The 21,591-nt window shown below is 32.8% G+C and overlaps 3 protein-coding genes and 1 pseudogene across 3 annotated transcripts; 2 read left to right on the top strand and 2 right to left on the bottom strand.

Annotated features, from left to right (window-relative positions):
• Nucleotides 1-750: 750 nt before the first annotated feature.
• On the top strand, nucleotides 751-2,571 carry LOC11433800 (uncharacterized protein At5g39865). Its single transcript, XM_003624986.3, has one exon. It carries the CDS (start codon nucleotides 1,167-1,169, stop codon nucleotides 2,445-2,447), a length of 1,281 nt encoding a protein of 426 aa, XP_003625034.1. The 5' UTR covers nucleotides 751-1,166; the 3' UTR covers nucleotides 2,448-2,571.
• Nucleotides 2,572-5,352: 2,781 nt separating this feature from the next.
• On the top strand, nucleotides 5,353-9,670 carry LOC11419143 (DNA-directed RNA polymerase V subunit 5A). The gene is made up of 4 exons (XM_003624985.3): nucleotides 5,353-5,777; nucleotides 5,859-6,035; nucleotides 8,423-8,536; nucleotides 9,321-9,670. The coding sequence occupies exons 1-4, from the start codon at nucleotides 5,448-5,450 to the stop codon at nucleotides 9,444-9,446; spliced, it is 747 nt and encodes a 248-aa protein (XP_003625033.1). The 5' UTR covers nucleotides 5,353-5,447; the 3' UTR covers nucleotides 9,447-9,670.
• A 1,346-nt stretch (nucleotides 9,671-11,016) lies between these two features.
• Nucleotides 11,017-14,412, bottom strand: LOC11414042 (mitochondrial fission 1 protein A). Its single transcript, XM_003624983.4, has 5 exons — nucleotides 14,180-14,412; nucleotides 13,689-13,827; nucleotides 12,634-12,755; nucleotides 11,427-11,490; nucleotides 11,017-11,360 (listed from the first exon to the last, which is right to left on the bottom strand). Exons 1-5 carry the CDS (start codon nucleotides 14,270-14,272, stop codon nucleotides 11,275-11,277), a joined length of 504 nt encoding a protein of 167 aa, XP_003625031.1. The 5' UTR covers nucleotides 14,273-14,412; the 3' UTR covers nucleotides 11,017-11,274.
• A 2,311-nt stretch (nucleotides 14,413-16,723) lies between these two features.
• Nucleotides 16,724-20,572, bottom strand: LOC11427819 (putative methyltransferase DDB_G0268948; annotated as a pseudogene).
• Between the last annotated feature and the right edge of the window lie 1,019 nt (nucleotides 20,573-21,591).

The raw sequence follows: 21,591 nt of genomic DNA, 5'->3' as shown, positions 1-21,591 counted from the left end.
AGTGTACCCCACATAAAAAAGTGGATTGAGGGTTTAGGAGGGAAATAGAGTGGAGGGTTTACTTTTCTTTTTAAAATTACGGACATTATAAAATAATTTTTAGAAAATTGAATTAACAACATAATAAATAATCATATGATACTTCAAAAACACTTAATTTATTTTAAAAAAACATTTTACATTGTTTGTAATTTAAAAAATAAAAATAAGTCATCTTCTCCCTTCACCTCTTAAATCCTCAATCCAAACACACTTTTAGTGTTTTGAGAACACGGGTGAAGTTTCCAAACCACCCATAGTAGGTTGCAATTAACTTATGACATTACTCCCTCCGTCCCAAATTGTATGTCACTTTAGAAAAAATATTTGTCTCAAATTGTATGTCACTTTACAATACCAATGAAAAATTAATGTTACTTTTCCTATTATATCCTTAACTATTTATTACTCTCTCTTCTTTCAATTCCTTCATTTATCTTTTCCATATCACACAATATTAATTACATTTCTTAATATGTGTGAAATGTCCAAAACGTCATACAATTTGGGACGGAGGGAGTATTAAAATTTCTAACCGAACAAACAAAAAAAACTAACATTTATTGAACCTGAGCATGGGGCTTGGCCAACTACATTGTATTTCTACATGTAAATATATAGGTTACAATAATTACAACTTACAAAAAGGCTTAGCCATTGTGTTGATCCTGATATGAAAGTCTTTACCTCAAATAAAAAATATACTAGAAACTTTCAATGTTCATTGTCCCCTTTTACCTTTATCTCTTTCCCTAAACAAACAAATGGTCCCTTCCTTCCCAATTTAAAATTGGTCCTAAACCCCTTTTTTTTTCAACTCACTATTACACACACAGCATTGATGTTCATTATCAACTTCCCCTTCCAACCTACTTGAAAGCTCCCTTTCTACCACACCTCCTTATTTCCCTCTTTTTCTCATCCTTTCCATCTAAGCCTCTAAAAATTCCTCCAACAACATAATACCTATACATTCCTCTTCCTCATAAGAACAATCATTCATTAGTGCAAAATGGTCCTCTAAAATAGAAATTCACCCACCAAAAAATAAAAATATAAAAAGGTATCTTTTCTATTCTAGAGAGAGGTTGCAAAAGTAAACACAACCCAATTTTCTTAACTTAAACATGGGTTGTTCAGCCTCAAAAACAACAACAATAGTTGCTAACAGAAACACAGAAGATCCAACAACACCTTCTGTTTCTTTTCAATCTTCTTCTTCATCAACTTCTTCATCTTCTTATGCTTCAAATTACTTCAATTCTTCACCACCAGTTAGAAAAGCTTTGTCCCTTACAATGCCTCTTATCCATCACCCTCCAACCAAAAAAGGTGACACTCATCACCTTGTTTCACTCACTTCCACTACCTATGGTTCTCTTCTCCTAATTGACCAAAAAGTCCCTAGCTTTACCCCTCATTATCAACCCCATCTCACCAAAACTTGTCAAAATGAAGAACAATCTTTGTCACCAGATTCTGTCATCAACACTTGGGAACTCATGGATGGTTTAGATGAACATGAAGATTCTCATCATCACGATAGTGCTACTAATGTTCATAAACCTTCCATTTTTGACAATCCAATGAGTTTCTCGGATAAACACAGTTCATGCAGGTACACAACTTTTGATGGATCAGCAAAAAAGAAACTTCTTGATTCATTTGAATCATTGAAAGCTTCAGAAACAGTGATGGATGAAAAAAAATCTTCTTCCTCCAAAAAAAATCTCAAGAAACCACTTTGGCAGCATTTATCAGAAGAAGCTTTGCTTGCTAAGTTGGATCCAAGTGTTGCTTGGAGTTACAGAAGAGCATTGTCATCAAGACAACTAGGTGGTAGCAGTAACAACAATAATAAAAACCTTTTCAGATGTGTAAGGTCAATGGAATCAAGTCCTATGAACCCTTGTTCTTCTTTGTTTGACAAGAGTTTGTGTCTTTTACCTGGTACTGAAAACAGAATAGTTGTTTATTGCACAAGTTTGCGAGGAATTCGCAAGACTTACGAAGATTGTTGTGCAGTGAGGATGATTTTGAGGGGATATAGAGTTGCAGTTGATGAGAGAGATATTTCAATGGATTCATCTTATAGAAAGGAGTTGCAGAATGCACTTGGTGGAAAATCAGTAGTGACATTGCCACAGGTTTTTATCAGAGGGAAACATGTAGGAAATGCAGATGATTTGAAACAATTGAATGAATCTGGTGAATTGGCTAGAATGTTGAAAGGTTTTCCAACTCAAGATCCTTGGTTTGTTTGTGACAAATGTGGTGATGCAAGGTTTGTGCCTTGTAATAATTGCAATGGTAGCAGGAAAGTGTTTGAGGAAGAACAAGGTAAATTGAAAAGGTGTGTTCATTGTAATGAAAATGGATTGATTAGATGCTCAAGTTGTTGTTCATGAATAAGTGATGAACAAAATTATTGATTGTTATCTCTTTATTATTGTTATTATTTTTCTTGATTGAATCTGTTATTGATCAATTTAGCAGCTACTATGGATGAATATGCATATTTCAATTTGATTATTTGATTTTAGTCTTTTTTTTTTTTGTTGGTTTTTGTTTTTGTCTCTAACCCTCCAATTCACAAGAGAAAGTAGTTTACTAATCCAGAGTTTGGTCAAGATAGAAGTTAAGTATGACCGATAATTGTTTACGTTAGGTTAGGATTTAAATTCGGATTCTTCAAAACGATTACATCAACTAATTTATGCATACCAATTGTATTAATTTGTTTATGTCACACTTTTGCTTTATTATAATTATGGGTCATTACCAAATTATCATCACAAAATGAAACTGTCAAGTTTATTTGTACATGGTTGATTGCTAATTTCAAGTGTCTGAAACTCTGAAGAAATATATCATCAATGTACCTGTTTTATACAATTGTGAAAGAGGTTAAGAAAGTGACGATTGAAACTGAAACACATGATTTATCATAGCAGATATAAAGATCAGAAGTTGCAATTTGTGTTGTTACTGCCATGGCTTTGTTTTTGCCTTAGTGTTTGGTCAGTTTCAACTAAAATTGGAAATTTATTGGGAGGGTCAATATCATAAGATGGCCCATTTAGCTTTAGCATAGTACAGTTTCCACGTTCAAGCCAGCACATTATTTGTGTGTCTGTCACTCTTTCTTTGTGTGATGAATTTGATAAAATAATTTTACTGTGTCCTAGGCAAGGTTAAATATATAGGACACAATTATTTATACAGCATAAAAAAAGGACACAGTTGCCTCCTACTATATGACACTCACATTTCCACATGGTTCTACAGACCATGCTAATAAATGATTTATTGGATCAATGCTCTCGAGTGAGGTTGATAATAATGTTTCCATTTGCAAGATCAAGAAATAATAAATACTTGGAAAACGCTGCATGTGTTTGATTCAAAACCCATGCATGAAAATAGATTTATACTCCCTCCATGTTAAAATAAGTGGCCTAGTTAAAGCTCTCATTAGTAAAAAAAAAAAAAAAAAAATAGTTGATAAATTAACTTGTAAGTTACTTGTGATGGATAAACTAATTGATTAAACTTGTAGTGTTTTGGTAAATCAATCACTTTAAAATAATCTATCATACCATTATTCAAAATGATGGCGAAAAAACCATCTAAGTAAAGTTTTGATACAATGGTGTGATGGATTATTTTTAAAATCAACCATCATTTTGAAGTGTAGAAACAAAGAGAGGATATTTACAAACAGGGACAGATGTATGTATAATGGTTTGAAGGCATGTGCCTGCGTAAAGTTTTCATTAAAAAAAAATTAGTAGTATATTATATATATTTTTATACCATGAAGAAGGACCTGCCCTCATAGCCTTCACACGGAAAATACTTGGATGTTATGTAGTTGGTGACATTGGCCAACCACAATATCACACGTTTACAACAAAACAAATAAATTTGTAAAAGAAAAAGGAGAAAGTCACATGTGATATTGTGGTTGACCAATGTCATCAATGTTATCAACCACAATGTCATCCAAATACCACCCCTTCACGGTTCACACAACCTTACTTTCTTGACTTAACCAATTACAAGTTAAACTTTACAAGCTATTTCCCAATATAAAATGAGTCAATTACAATAAAAATAAAACATTAATTTAGTCTCTTAGTTATCACTCTTTTTCCAATTTAGTCCATACACTAGATAACTATTATAAGTTTTTGAAAGAATATAACTATAATGACAGATTTCATATGATTTAAGGATTATTTGGTATATTTACATAGTTACACACTAAATTAAAAATAGAATGAAATTTTATCAACCAAATAGATAAAAATGATCGTAGAACTCTTAAATAATTGTTTAAGTATTGAGAGAGAGCCTGCCCAAGGCATAGGTCGAGGGTGCGACGGCCTAAGGGGCCATGTCCGTAGGCGGCCTAAAATTTTATTTTTATAACAGGGGTGTATGTAGAAATACTTGTTTTTTAGGAATATATATAGCAAAATCGACAAATAGGCCCCAGCCATTTATTAGACTTCAGCCTAGTGACCCTTCAACCTTTTTATTTTACAACTCAGCAGTCTTTCATTTTCACACCCCAAACACTTACGTTTTTACTCCCTCAACATTGACCAAAATGCTAAACTTAGAATTATAACGTAAAATGTAGATACAACACATGAAAAGTAAAATCCCTACCGAAAGTAAATTTTGTTTTCTAAATACTGCATATAATATTGATAAGTATATATCTCTTTCTCTATATTATTTTTCTTACCCTTAACATTTTTTTATTATATTTTCTCTTTTTCTCTCAAAAAAAAAAAAATATATATATATATATATATTTTCTCTTTTCACCCCTTTTCTCTCTTACTTTTTCATTTTCTACTTCTCTCGCACACTCTTTTCAATTTTTTTATTATTTTATTTTCTTTTCAACTTTTATTATTTCCTTTTAAAATTTGAATTGTATCTTTTTTAATCTAATTTAAAACATCTCACTTTCTTTTCATTCTCATAGGAGAATATTCAACATTTTAACAAAATTTTCTACAATAACATAATATAACTGTTGTGCATGATTAGTGTAAATCCAAAGAGGTTGATTTAAATTTATATCGCTGTACATTAATAAATATTTTTAAAAAAATATTAAACAAATACTGTATTTATCAAGATGCAAATATTTAACAAATTTTCACATATAAAATGTTAAATTATTGTTGGTAATTTTGTTTTGACTTTAATAGTTGTTGGTATTTTAAAAATATGAATATATTTTTTCTTTTTCATTTTATAGTAATTTCGATTTTATATACAAAGTACAAAGGACATGTCTTTTAAGAGAGTTGAATACATTTTTGAAAGTTGAGACAAGAGTTAATAGGCAGAACAGAACAAAACATTAGAGAGAGAGAGAGAGAGGTATGGCGACTGAAAATGGAGGAGGACAAAACGGAACCACCGAAACTGCAATAACAACGATGGAGATCGAAAACGGAGATATAACAACACAACCACAATTACAAGAACAACCTCAGTGTTTGTTCACGAAGAAGGATAATGGAAGCATAGAGAGTCATCGTTACTACTTATCTCGCAGAACAGTTCTTGAGATGCTCAAAGACAGAGGGTACTCTATCCCCTCTGATGAAATCCAGCTTTCTCTTGATGATTTCCGCCAAATTCATGGCCAATCTCCTGATGTTGATCGTCTCCGTTTAACTGCTACTCATGCCACTAACCCCTCCAAAAGGGTATTAATTCAATGCTATATATTAGTATTTTTTTCATTTGAAAACTCGGTATCAGTGTTTTTATGATGTTGGGTTTTGCAGATTTTGGTGGTTTTTAGTGGGCCAGGGATAGTGAAAGTGAATGGAGTAAGAGACATAGCAGGACAGATTGTGAATAGAGAGAGTTTGACTGGTCTTATTTTGATTGTGCAAAATCAAATTACTAGTCAAGCTTTGAAAGCTGTTAATCTTCTCTCTTTTAAGGTTGAAATTTTTCAGGTTTGTTTCTCACTCCTCTTTTAACTCACTGTTTTTGGGTAATTAATTACAAAGATTTTGCATCTTTTGTTTCTGACTGGAATCTGATGCCAATTTTTTTTTCTATTTTTATTAATAGAAGAATTGATGTTTGAGTCTAACCCTAAGATTGCATGCAAGTACAACTTTACTAAAAAAAGTATAATTCTGTGTGTGTTTGTTTTGCTGTTACAAAATGGTAAACATGACTTTGGATCCTCAGTATCTATAGGTCTTCCTTTCTGAACCTACATTTGCAGGGAAATCTAATCATAAAACTTCTTTAAACAATCAAAAAGTTGAATTAGTTAGGCATGGAAGAACAAAAATGGAAATGATTACCTGTTCTCTTTAAAGTTGGAAATTTTTGAAGAATGTTTGGTATGAAGGCTGTCACTTGTCATGTCAAACTCAAGAGTCTACAAAAGCTTAGAATTTTCCGAATATAAACCCTAATATTAAGAAACCTATAATATAAATGTCAAATATACATTGATAATATAATACCATTGAAATTAGCACAAAAATAGTTCAATGTTCTAAACAAAGCATAGCGGCAAACCACAACATTAGCCTCTGACATAAAAGGAGCTAAGATGAAACCTCAATTCATGAGTCAGGAATGGATAAGAAAACTAAATGAGAGAAACATTGAGTTCAGTGGTGGAAGCTTGCCTTGTGCTGTGTGAAACCTCACAAGTATGCTTTGGTCTAATCGATTCTACCAAAAACCGAGTCTCTGCACGAGCGAATCTAAATCTGCTTCCTAGTGTAAACTTGAGTTTAGGAGTTTACCCGCAAGTTAGACACCCATGCTTGGAATGTTTGAATAACAGCATAGAGATATTTGGATAGTTCTCTTTAGTAATTGGTTTAGTAGGAAAAACAATCATTACATTAGAAAAAAGGATATAATCTTTACCATTTGAAAATCCCACCTTGTAAGAGAAAAGTCATGTACTTGACCTGTTAAGGTAATCTGAAAAACAGACATGATAAAGTGCAGATATTTATTTGAAGAAAAAAACAGAAATTGATTATGTACAAAATATAGGTATTCAAATGTCAAACTTCTGACGTAAAGAACTATTAAAAGTAATATAGAAATAAATAGTGCAAATGAAAGTAAACCAAATTAATATTTGAATACTCTGTTTGATTAACCAATGCTGATCTTTCCTCTGCTTTTACGCACCAGTCAACTATATCTGTTGTATTTATATTGTTATATAATCCAAGTTGCTGAAAATGTCATTGTTCCTATCTCTTTTTATCAACACATACAACAACTGGAAAATCTCAAGTAAATCTGAAGACTGGGCTGATTGTTTATACTTGATATATCCCTACGAAGATAAATTCGTATAGTCTACCAAACCAATGTAGATAAGCCGTGCATTGGGTTGTAAACCTGTACTATTTTACTAGTTTTGTGATCATTTGCGAGTTCAAGTTTATGCAAAATCGGTTTTTGGTGTGATCAGTGGAATCTCCGTGCAAACTTGTAGGAGCAGTTGAATTGGCACTTTTTGGTGATCCCAAATGTGCGGGTAGGATTTCAATTAAGGCATTTGCAGAGGGGCCAAAATATGGTTAAAATTTAAAACACTAAGCCATAGTCTCTAATCCCACAATATTCTGTTTTGATTTCTCCCAGCGACCGGTCCTTTAGCCTAAGCCATCTTACGACTGATATTCTCCATCTTGTGCTGCACTTCTATTGCTGTGACCCTTCTTTTGTGTTGGACTGCTGCCTCTGTGAACTCACCACATCTTATTTTCTTCGTTATTCAATGCACATACACACAAATTAGTTTTATGAATTTTGTAGGATTATGATTTACAATCTTGACTCCCTGATCCTATCAAGGATCTCGATTTTAACTACCTTGTATCAGATAACTTAAATTATATGTGTCCTGTTCTAGTGAATAATTAAGTAAGAAAGAGAACCCCTTTTTCAAAAAGGGTGCTTCGTTCTAGAGTGTGCTGGGATCACTACTGATCGATCCTTGAGTATATCGGTCATTCTTTAATGTTGAATTTGGGAAAGAAGTTATTAAGGAAGAAAACTTTGACATGCAAATTTCACTAAGGATACCGTCAAGTTTGAGATGTTTACAAGTTGTGAGCAACTACAACGTCTCATTCTGAATGGCCTGTCTTTGTATCCGGACTCCAGTGTGTTTTGATTCTGGTCCGTTAAGTACTTTTGAAATAATGATCCGTACAGCATCCCTATTCACTTGATAATTTAATAATCCTACATTAGTATTCCCCAACAAGAAACTTGTTGACTCTTTTTTTTATCTGTGCTGAGAAAAATATCAGTTTCAGGCACAAAAACTCATTGAAATCTTACTTTTCAGATCACAGACTTGCTTGTTAATGCTACAAAGCATGTATTGAAGCCAAAACATCAGGTGTTGACTGATAAGCAGAAAAAGAATCTCCTGAAGAAGTACGATATACAAGAAAAGCAGGTCAGTCTATATAACTTGGGAAGAGCCTATCTCGGGCATGAACAAAGTATTTTGTTTGTTTTGTTGTTTATGCTATGGGGAATGAATCACACACTATCACATGTATATTTGTTATTAAATTTTCCACGGTGCACTTCTGACGAAGTCCTTAAGATTGTTTGTTTAAGGTTTTGATTCTTAGGCAAATAAGGAAAATCATTTTTTAAGTAACAAAAACATATATATTTTGTCAGCAGCAATAATTCTGGGTTGAATTTCATCAGTTGAACATTTATTGATTTATAGTTGACAAAAAGATTGCCATGTACTAATTGGCTGTGTTATTTGCATAGCATGCATGTATAATATATCGCTTAATCATGGTAGTCAACTAGTTATATATGGATGCCATTGATAATTTAACATGATTTGGATATCTGAAATGGTGTAGAGTGAAAAAGTGCAAGTATCACACTTGAAAAGTTGATAATTACAATTTTGTGCTATAAACTTATTGAGATCCCACATTGATTAGTGATACAACCAAATAACTTTTTTCAATGTTTGAGTTAAATTTTGAGATTGAGTTAGCTAAGTCAAAATTCTAAGAAGACCATTTCAGTTTTGCAATTACTGAATTATATCTCACAGTAGCAGTATGAAATATATATATTTTGTATTTATTCTCTTTTTATGCATATAGGCATTATGTTATAATTTTCTTGTATTTCATGAATCTTAAATTTCAGCACTATTGTTCCTATTCCAATACGACCATTCTTATATTAAGTCTTGTTATTTGCAGCTTCCCCGAATGCTACAGACAGATGCGATTGCTCGATATTATGGACTTCAGAGGGGGCAGGTAGTTAAAGTTACCTACACCGGTGAAATCACCCAGATGCATGTTACCTATCGATGCGTTTGGTGATATTTCATTGGTCTCAGTTTCTCCTTCATTTTGGTGGTTGAATTCGCAGAATTCCGATGTTGTATCATGTAGTAATTTATGGCTGTAGAATTGTAACTTATAAGTATAAGTCCTAGGTGTACCTTTCCTAATGTTTTGAACTTGCTAAGTTTGGTCTTTTGGATTTCTCTCTTGAACTCTTGAAGAACTAATCTAATCTGAATTTTAAAAAATCTGTGTACAAACATGTCTTTCCTCAAGAAAAGAACTAGTGTTACTGCACAACACGTGGTTATAGTACATTTCCAATTTACCACATTAATATGTAAAGACAGACATAAAAATAAAAATTGTTTAAAAGTGGTTGTTCGAATATCATTTCTCTTTCTAATATACTAGATTAAAATTTAAGATCAAATTTTAAACAATGTTCTTATAAAATATAGTAGAGTTAAAAACCAATTATGATTAAAGTTTGATGTTTTTAACAATTTTACGGTTATGAATGATGTGTAATGTAAAAATTCTTTCAACAATGATACTTGTACATACTATTTTTAAAATTATTCAACATCTTATTTTCTCTATCTCTCTTTTTCGTTAACATTATCAACCTATCATATCACTATATATTTCTTTCTCAAGGTGTATACACTTCTGTGTGTGTCTATTAAACATTTTCCAAAATCTTTATATTAAAGTTTCTATGATTTGATAAAATTAATTTAAAATACATGTTAGAGTAAGGTTTGCGGATTAAAAATTTATTTTTAGTAAAAATTATATATTCAGATATTGTTTTAAAGGTTTTTTCTAAGGAAAGTAGAAGTTTTTATTTTTATTTTTACTTTTACTTTTGTTAGTACATGATTTTTTGTTGTTACACCCTTCAAACTCAATATTTAAAATACTTTTTACTGTAAATGTATTTGAACTAAATTTGTGCAAATGTACTTAAACTAAATCTATATAGAAGTGTTTGTATTGATTTTTTTTTAATTGTACTTAAACTAAGTTTGTATAAAAGTGTTTGCTTGAATTTTTTTAATCGAGTTTGTGTTAACATAGTTGAATTCAGTTCGCATAAATGCACTTAAAATGAGTTTGAGTAAGATATAAAAATTTAGAATGTACAACATGTGGCACATGTTTGAGTTGGACTTGAATTGAGTGTGTGTTAACATAGTTGAATTGAGTTTACATAGATGCATTTCAACTAAGTTTGAGTAAGACCTAAAAACTAAGAATGTACATGTGGCACGTAAATTTAGTTGTACTTGAATTGAGTTTGTGTTAACAGTTGAATTGAGTTTACATATGTACTTGAACTGAGTTTGAGTGAGATATAGAAACTAAGAATGTACATGTATGTGCCACATGAGTTGAGTTTATGTAAACAAACTTGAACTTGAGTTGAGTTTACATAAGATCTAAAAACTTCAAACCTTACATGTGGTGCAAAATTGATTTTGCATTAAGGGACTAGAACTGAGTTTACGTATACTAGATTGAGTTTACATACTATTTTAAGACATGAAAAAAAAAAAAAACAATCATTCAAGAGTAAGACTTATAAACTACAAAAATAATATGAACAGATAATTTTAGTTTAATGGCTATTATTAAATATTATCATTTCTCATAATAAACAAGCATTCTCACATTTGTTTTTTTACATACGGGAAAAATAAAGTATTTTCACTTATGTATGTGCGGTAAAAACTCTCCTAACAAATAAAAAAATATTAAAAACTGCAGTTGTCAAATAAGGATCATTTCCTGTTGACATCAAAATGTTTACTGATCAAAGTAAAATAAGCAAAGACCAATTATCCAAGCATGTATAGATTCAATTCTTTCGGGCCAATGCTGCAGCAATGACACCAACTAAAAGCCCCGCAGCTGTTGCAGTGATGCCAATTCCTATTACACCATCTGCATGAGCACACAAGCCATTAGTTAATGTTAATGCGATTTGAGATTAAGAAGGAAGTAACTTACCCTTTGCAATTCGTTCTTCGACTGTTTTCTTGAGGGACAGTGCCTGCCTCCAATCAGGTGCAATCTGCAAGGATAGGTCACCTCAAAATTTAGAGATAAAAGAAAAGTTGAGACTGAACCGTTCATGTTAGACAAAGGACTTATACTATACTTTAGATTTCACTCACTGTTAATGTAAGACTCTTCAAGTTATCAATAATCAAGAAAGTGCCAAGTCATCAATACAATAACTAAGATATTCACAAATATCAGTATAAGGTCATCAGTAGTGGATCAAAATAAAATCAATGGGCAAATAGCTCAATCATATAGTCCCACTCACATACAAATAATAATAAGAAAAAAACGGCTCTCTAATATGGTGAACATTTTCATATAATAGAACAAAAACAAAAATCATAGTGTTATCAGCTTTTCCATATGTAATAAGTAATAACAGGCTTGGACACCGAAGAATCATTGTGTTCTATAGGAAATGTAGAGAATCAGGCATGTCTTTGACAGATCTACTTCTAAAACAACTTCAAATTTGAGAAAATACTTAATTGACCTCTGTATATCATACTAATAGTCATTTTCAGATGAAATCCACATGTATCCTCCTGCTTTCGTAAACAATCACGTTCCAGACCGGACCTATCAACGATGTTAAAACCGTTTCTGAAGGAATTTGTTATCCACAAAGGATTGTCCAATAAACCTCTCACTAAGTATGTCCGTACACATTCTACCTACACGCAGACCTAGCATGTTTCTACTAAGCCAACCCCACTGGGTTTATTAAAAGTCCTTTTGTGACTGTTAATAACAAAGGAAAGGGTTCCTAACTGATAGCATCTTGAATAACAGGGAAAGAGATCCCAAATTATAGGAAACAACACAAAAATTTGATTACACTCTCTGATATTACTGCCCAACAAAAGCATCCACATCACATAGACAATGTATCAACTGAATGAAAATAAATGAACTAATTGTTGAAAAAACAGGTGATAGAAATTTCCAGTCTAGAGTCAACACAGTGGATATTGGATACTTCACAAGGATAACATTCTCAAAGAGAAAATCAAACCAAAACTAAAACAAAGCTTTTGTGTAACAATATGAACATACACTTGGCATCATATGAAGTGATGATCTGACACCAGAAAAAGCAAGAAATATATAGTTTCAAGCTTCAATCTATCTATAGGTGAGAAAGACAGACCTCCAAACATTGCTCCAGAAGCTGCCGACTCCTAGGATAATCAGTAGCCCTGTAGTACCCAACAGCAAGAAGATAAAGCTTCTCTCTTTGATGCAAAGGACTTCTATCATTGCCCAAAGAAGCTGTGAATCAGAATAATTAAGGATGTACAAGGTCAGCCATGCATATAATGGGCAGAATACTTCAACATCAATCATATCTCTTAAGGGCTATATAAAAAACACATAGCAAGAAAGGAGGGACTGCAGTGGCCCTAAGGCAAGGAAGTTATCTACATTCACGCCACAAGCATCTCAGGCTGGTCTTTTCTTAAAAGTAATTAAATTTGAAGCTCTGTAACAGAAGAAATCTGATTTGCATTGTTGGAGGAAGTTTAGACCATGGAACAACATTTTCTATTAGATTTTCCTCTCAGGCTGGTCCAATTATAATGGTGCCCTTCACACGCTAATTTAGTAAATCTACCGTCCTACATTAAAGTTTGTATGATAATGAAAGAAAAAGACACAATGACCCCATAGCCACTTTGGTGGCATTTTGAAGGTCCATCATCGTAGTAGTCTTGCATATGTTACTCTTGATGCAGTTTGAATTTTCGTTTCAGGCTGGCAGAATAATCAAACAACTAGCGATGAATACATTGGATATTTTATTTTCCAAGAGACGTTACATTAATTTGAGCACAACAGGCAGATAAATCTAAGTTAGCAGCTATATGTGAGAGAAGGAAAATGATTAAGCCTATGTTTGTTTATGCGGTACACGGCCACTAGACATACATCCAAAGAGAAGTTACTATTTTCAGCTTCTATTTTTCACGGTGCAAAGGCTTTTAAACACGTGGATGGCCTCTTAAACGCCAAAGCAAACACATGCAAAGACTATTATACCGAGTATGCAATATAGCATTGAAATGCTATGAATATGGGAAATTCATATGAGCATATGAAGATGATTAAGCTCAATCAATGAAAAACATAAATGCTAAAAAAAAAATATTTTAAACCAATGAACCTATACAGAATAGCTGAAAAATATTCGGCAAGTAATCATACTTTCAAGCATGGCGATCCCACGGTGAATATCTTCTTGTTGCCTTGAATGAACAAGTGCCCAAGACAACCTCATTATGCTCTCATTCTTCCGCTCATCAGAGTCACCATTAGAAGCCTCTCCAACTTCTCTTTCACAGCCCTTCAAAACATTGCAATGAAAAACAGATAGATAAGACTACCAAACAGTGTATTTACAATTCACAAAGCTAATATTACAGCAATAATTCCAGATAAAATTTTCAATCTGGTTATGAAGGTTCCCTAAACTTAAACAAATCAAAATTGAGGAAATGTGTTGGCCAAAATATGGATCAAACAAATCAAATCAATTACTTGATAAAGAAAACAAAAGCGTCGCAATGTTTTTATGTATTCGCCGTTATCGTAAAGATTCAAAAAAGCTATTGATTCCGGCATAATTGAAATTCTGAGTGCAAAACTATACAGAAAGAAAGAAATAACATGAATTGAGAGGGATGAGAGGAAGTTACAGAGATGACATCACGATCACACCAAGGGATCTGATCGCCGCCGGTAAAGAAGTTTCCGAGGGATTCAAAGATGCTTCCGATTTTAGCCTCCATCGACGGTTACTATCAGCCTGCAACTCAACGGAAAAGTTAACTGTATTTCTTGTTTTTTTGTAAGATTGTTTTTTTTTTTTTTTGTTGTTGTTGTGTGTTTTGGATATTCACACCATTTCTATACTTTTCTTTTTAGAGGTATTTTTAGTTGTTAAAAAAGAATTAAAAAGCTACAAAGTAATTTCTCTTTTTTGTTTTTTTATAGTAATTATCTTTTTCTTTTTGGCAAATGCATAAAATATCGTATTGAATTTATTAATAATCTATTTTAAAATGTCTTTTAATTTTCTATGCTATTGATATATATAACTAGTTTTTTTTTTTAAAACTTTGTATTTGATTTAAGGATCCATTAATCCGGAAATCAATTTAAGTTTTAAACCTGTCGAATTAGTGTATTTTCAGAAATAAAAGTTAAATTTCATATAAAAACGAAATGAATAAGTAGCAGGACTAAAATCCTTTAAAAAAAAGTAGTTTTTATTGGTAGTGCAACAAAAAAAAAAGTAGTTTGACTAAAATGTTTTTATTTAATCTCTTAATACTTATCATAAATAATAATTAATATATGAGATTCAAATTTGTTGGAATGAAGGTCTGAGAGACATTATTTGTTATATTCATTCCATGCATAATATTCATTTAATGAATCACGTTGATGCTTCCGCTCACCACTATGAAAATGAGAGATAGCTATTATTAGAAAGTACATGACTAAATATTGGATTTTTCAACTATGTCACACTCTCATGGAGAGTAATATGCAGGGCCGACCCATAGCCCGTCGGGGCTGGGCGACGACACTGGGCCTCAAATTTTTGAGGGCCCATATATTTTTTTATATGTAAGGTCCTATAGTAAGTGTTATATAGAGGTGAAAACGAGAACTTGATAGATTGTTAAGAATACTTCAGTGGTAGAGCGTTACGTATAAGACTGCATGGTCAGGGGTATCACTTTTATTTTAATCCGTAATAAACGGGCCCTTAATCTATGAATTATCTGTCACAACTAGAATTAGAAGTTAGAAACTCAGAAACCACCACACCCACCCATATCCTCAGACCTACCTCCGCCATCCAATCGCCACCGCCACTTCTCTCCTTCTTTCCACCGCCACCAGAAAGGTAAAAACTAAAACCCTTTTTATTTTTTATTGAATTTTCTTTGTTAAATTCATGAAATTTGAATGTTATTTCGTATTATGTTTACCATCTTTGTTTGGAAATTGAAATTGAAAAACACTAAAGAGCATAGATTTGAACCAATTTCAACCTATTGAAAAAGAGTACACTTTGAACATGGGTTATCAAAGCCAACATATTTGTTTTTAATCATATAAACTAATGGGTTCAATTTTTTTAATAACACTAGTACTTGCCTCAAAAGGAAGAATGAATTAATGGTTGAATTTTTTAATGCCACTTGAATTTCTTATTATCACTTAAACATGTTTTTGATTGTTTAATGTTGAAATTCCAGGTTTTTTTTTTAGAACAAAAAGCTATAGAACTTGGACAGAAGCATTGCTGACTGATCATAAGCTAACAAAACAGTGAGAAATTCCAGATTTTTACTATGCCTCCTAAAAAGTATGAATCTCGATGTGAAAAGCGTAAGAGAAAGAAAAGAATTGAAAAGTTCATTCAATCTCAAAAAGGAGCTCTTAATAAGTTTTTGATAAAAGAACCGCAACAAATTCCTATTGAAAATGAAAATGTTGATAATGTTGATGTTGGAGTTCTTGAAAATGTGGTTACTATTCAAAAAATGCTGGAAGAGTGGCTCGTTTTAAGTAGCTAGAAGAATGATAGTAGCTTAAAGTTGTATTTTGATGTTAGTGGTTTGAACATAAAATCACTTTTTGATGTTATTTACATTATTGGGATGTTATTATAATTTACTTTAAAAAATTGTTTTTTTCTTTCTATTTTTATCCGGGGGGCCAATTTATAAGATTAAAACGGGGCCAACGAATTGTTTAAAACGGCCCTGGTAACATGTGTGTTGACTTCTTAGCTAAGCTTGGAACAAGGTCTACGAATAATCTATTGATTGTGTTTAATCCACCAGCCGAGCTTTGTTTATTGCTTACGGCAGATAGTATGGGTGTTGTTTATCATCGCGGCTAATATTTTTTTTTTTTTTTTTTTTGCTTTACCTTTTTCTCATGTAACAAAAAACAATTGAAAAAAAATAGATTAATGCATTTCTGACCCAAGATCTAAAACCATCAACTTCTGACAAGCCAACAACTTTTATGCAGGCAATAGTAATCATGTCTAATAAATTAGTAAAAGACTATATTGGTGCATTCCCTACTTTCAAAATTCTCAAATAAATTGGAAACTTAGCAACTTTCTGACCATCATTACCCCAAGCAAACTTAAAATTTTCAACTATATTGCTTTGGCTTCTGTATTCCTCTCCATATAATCAAACAAAATCAACTACTATGAGATTGAAATCTATGCTGCATATAACCTCTTCCATCGTGTGAGTATTTTATATGTTGCAAAACTCTGTCCAATCAAAACCAACAACTTTGGAATTGAAATCTCAAGGAGCTTTTTATATCCTAAGGTCTTTTCTTCTATGAAACAAATATTTATAAAGTGATCAACTCATCATGTATTCATAAGAAAGTGCTATCAAGTTTCTTTTAAAGCAAACAATCATGAGATTTTATTTCTAACAAGTGAATAAACATGAGCAACTGAGCAATGCAGCATAAGAACTTCTTGCTTGTTCATTTTGGAGTTTGAGTCTGACAGAATAACGTTGCATCTTTCTTTTATTTTGATGTTGCACCTGCAATGTAAAAAACTAGCTAGAAAGTAAATTTCCACATATATTCAGACATTTCCAACTCTTCCAATTCTCAGATAAACTGGAAACTTGGCAGTTTTGTGGCCATCTTCACCCCAAGCAAGCTTAAATTTTTCAACTACGTCCTCACCAAGAAGCTCCACACCCTTCTCCTTTGCTGTCTGATAAGCTGACCATGATTTTATATAAGTTAACAAACCATCAAAACTCATCAATATCTCTGTCACAAACTCAAATGGTCCTCTATGATCAACTCCATCCACCGCCTCAAATGGAAAATCAATGCTTCTATAATTGTCCTCAACTAATTTACACGCTGAATCCCAATAAGGTTTTGAATCAATAAAATAGAATTGATCAACGACAGTGTCTACTTCATCACTAATTCTTGGCAAAGAGTAACACCAAGCAGCAATGACTCCATGAGGTTTTTTGAGTACCCATTTTACTTGTTGATAGAAATTTGGGAAGTCAAACCAATGAAGACCTTGAGCAATAGTCACAAGGTCTATGGTTCCTTGTGGTGTTACAATTTGTTCAAGCTCGGGAATGGACATTGTTGAAGGGGGTGTGTTTGTATTGCACATTAGGGAGTTTGGTTGCAAATTCAAGTTGTTGTTCACTCACATCTGTGGCTATGACATTTTTGTACAATGTAGCTAACTGAAATCATGAATTAAGTGTGTTAGAGTAAAAGTAAGGGTTAGACTAATGAGAGCCCTAAGGGCAGTTGTTAAGGAAATCAAAAGTAGTAGGTTTACATTAGATTCAACGATATTTTAACTTTTAAAAAGTTAAATTCATCATTTCCATAAGAAGAAGCATTCTAAAAAACATTCTTTATAACTAAGAAGAAGCTAGCTAGCATGCAGATGCAAATTCAATGTCAGTGTGCATTACCTATATCCGACAAAATTCAAGGTTCACTTAGAACCGGGAGAAGGTATGATAGAGTTTATAAAATTCTTATCTTATAAGTCAGTTTTACGAAACCATAACATAATACTAAAATCACCAATTTATATCAACGCACCAAACATAAAAGTATGAGACGTGAGAGGGTGTATTGAAAAAAAATAAAGTCCCGCATTAGGGATTATAAAACCAAACAACTAGCTCAATTCTCTTAATGATTTAATACACATATGTTAGAGAGGAGAAATAAATTATGAATAAAAACTAAAATAATGAAGTAACGATAAGAGACATGTTATTTAGACATACAAAAGTCGGATAACATATCTGACAACACCTATAAAATATAACTTGAATGTGTGTAATGTCGAAAAGGAGAGAAAAAACAATATAAAAGTCAGAAACTGTTGTGTGTGTACATATGTTGTTGGATTTTGTGTCCGAGAAACATTTTTGTTACTCTAGTAGTAATGGAGGAGTCATTTTAAATTTGACTAATACCTCAAATTCGTCCTTGAATTTTAAAAAATCGGCCAATTTCGTCCCTGAATTTTGCGAAATATCAAATTAGTCCCTGAATTTACAAAATGTCAATCAAATCAGTCCCTCCGTTAAATTGGTATGTTAACGGAGGTGACGTGTCACGTTAACCTCTGACAAAGCTTACCACGTCAGATGCCACGCAAGCAGGGACCAAACTGATTGGTTTACACAAAATTTCGAAGGACGAAATTGATGGATTTACACAAAATTTCCAAGGACCAAATTGATGGATTTTCAGAAAATTGGCAACGGCTTTTTCCCTTCTTTGTGAGTAACGGCTCTTTCTCCACTTCCTTATTAAGGGCTATTTCTTCCCCAAATATATAAATTTGGAACCCTAATGTTATAATTCCTTACATAGAGTTCAAAATCCCCAAAATTTCTTTCATGAATTGATGTAAAATTTCTTCCCCAATTCAAAAAACTTATAACCCTAACTTTTTTAATTAAATTCGAAATTCATAAATCAAGTGGTCTTCCTTGTAGAATCAATGTTTAGAATTGATGGGTGGTGCGCGAATGTCAATCCACATCTTCCACATTGAGAATTGGATGAGACATATAATCAAGAAGTTGTGCAAAGCAAGGTGTGGCTAGGAGACCAAAGAATTGGATTGACACTGAGTCTGAAGAACAAGTACAAAGTAATGTGGCAAGTGTGGAAACTGTTGTTGAGAATGTTGCTACTGAGGTGCAACAAGAGGATGTTGTTAGAGTTCCAAATTCAAATTACGGGTCATCCGCTTCTACTCAACCCCAATACATGGAGTTTATCCCAACTCCAGGATTTCTAAAACAGTGATGCATGTTTTAATTATGCTTTTGGACTAGTTTAATTAATGCTTTTTTGGCTATGTACTGTTGTCTTTTTGGCTATGTACTGTTGTTTTTTTGGCCATGTAATGACTTATTAACATCGAATATTGACTTATGATATAATGCAAATGTTTGTCTTTTTATAATCAAAGTGTTTATCTTTTACATTTTACTTTGTTCAGCAAATATATGCTCAAAGGATCACATTGATATCTGTTATGATAATTCAAGGACCAATTTGATGATATTTTCACTAATTTGAGGATCGAAATGATGGATTGAATATAATTCAAGGACCCATTCGCGCACCACCCATCAATTCTAAACACTGAATCTACAAGGCAGACCACTTGATTTATGAATTTCGAATTTAATAAAAAAAAATTAGGGTTCTAAGTTTTTTGAATTGGGGAAGAAATTTTACATCAATTCATGGAAGAAATTTTGGGGATTTTGAACTCTATGTAAGAAATTATAACATTAGGGTTCCAAATTTATATATTTGGGGAAGAAATAGCCTTTTAATGAGGAAGTGGAGAAAGAGTCGTTACTCACAAAGAAGGGAAAGAGCCGTTGCCAATTTTCTGAAAATCCATCAATTTAGTCCTTGAAAATTTTGTGTAAATCCATCAATTTCGTCCTTCGAAATTTTGTGTAAATTAATCAGTTTGGTCCCTGCTTACATGGCATCTGACGTGATAAGCTTTGTCAGAGGTTAACGTGACACGTCACCTCCGTTAACAGACCAATTTAACGGAGGGACTGATTTGATTGACATTTTGTAAATTCAGGGACTAATTTGATATTTCGCAAAATTCAGGGACGAAATTAGCCGATTTTTCAAAATTCAAGGACGAATTTGAGATATTAGTCTTTTAAATTTCTCATAATTATTCAAGGATAAGATAAAAAAAAAAAATTGTTTTGAGAATATAAGATACAGTAAGATTTTAGGAAGAGGTAAGGAGAGGGAGAAGAGAGAGAACTTACAGATTTGGCGGCTTGGCCACTTCCAGTAGCAACATCCCAAACAAGGTTGTGAGAGGGAGTTTTAGAAGCTATGAATTGAAAGAGTTGTGGTGGATAACTTGGCCTTGCATCTGCGTATTCCTTTCCCTGATTCACAAAAAGCTCTGCCATCTCTATAACTCTTTGATTTCTCCAATCACTACGTTGCACTGCAATATTTATAAATCACGGAGGGAATAGTTTTGGTCACAGGTCAACTTTTCTTTCTGTTAACTCCCTCTGTCTTACTTCAATTTAGTTCATTTTAATAATTGAAAAAAAAATACAATTTAGTCCCTATAATCTAAATTCTTGATTAAATATATCTTCTTCCTAAAAAACACATGAAACTCACAGCCATCAACATTGAGACATATTTAAACCAGCCTATTATATCATCTCAAATTTATCACTTTTGGCCATTTTTAGTTTTTTTAAATGGCAAATTTATTAACGCCATCCCCGTAAGACGCAAAGTATGGACGGCACAAAGAAACAATAGGTGCCGCATATAGACGGAACACCCACACCCTATACAACCACAAAAGCAACAACTCCTCCAAGGATCCTAAGGTTATGAAAATAGCAAGTTATGAGCCTGTAATCTGGTAAAACCGTCCCGAATTACAAAACCATAGTTACAACTAGTCACCTAACTGACCCAAAAACAAAAACAGATAATCCAAAAGGCTACCTAAACGCCCTAAACCACAACCGGGCCGAAACAGCAGGCAATGCTGTTACAGCATAGCAGCTGCGCAGCTTCAACAGCACAGGAAAAAAACAGCAGGTGCTGTTAAGACCTGATAGCCGCCCCAAAAGTAACAGAACACCAGACTAAACCCAGCAGAATGTCTGCACCAACCAAAAAAACCCCATGCCCCAACAGAAGATCAGAATTTACGCAACTCAAACCAAGCGCAAAATACACTCCCTTGGGTTCCAACACCATTCGTAATACATACACGGTGGCATAGAGATTCTATCCAAAGCCCATCTCCAAGACAAAACCTTGACATCATCCACCATTTCACCCACATACGGATTTCGGTTATTAAAAACCTTATCATTCCTCGCTTTCCACATCACTTTTGGCTTCTGTATTTCTCTTCATATAATCCAACAAAATCAACAATTTTGAGATTGAAATCTATGTTGCATATAACCTCCCCCATCATTTGAGTATTTACTATGTTACAAAACTGTGT

The sequence above is a fragment of the Medicago truncatula genome, chromosome 7 (genome assembly GCF_003473485.1).
Source record: "Medicago truncatula cultivar Jemalong A17 chromosome 7, MtrunA17r5.0-ANR, whole genome shotgun sequence".
NCBI lineage: Eukaryota > Viridiplantae > Streptophyta > Magnoliopsida > Fabales > Fabaceae > Medicago > Medicago truncatula.
This window is presented reverse-complemented; position numbering and strand designations above follow the sequence as displayed.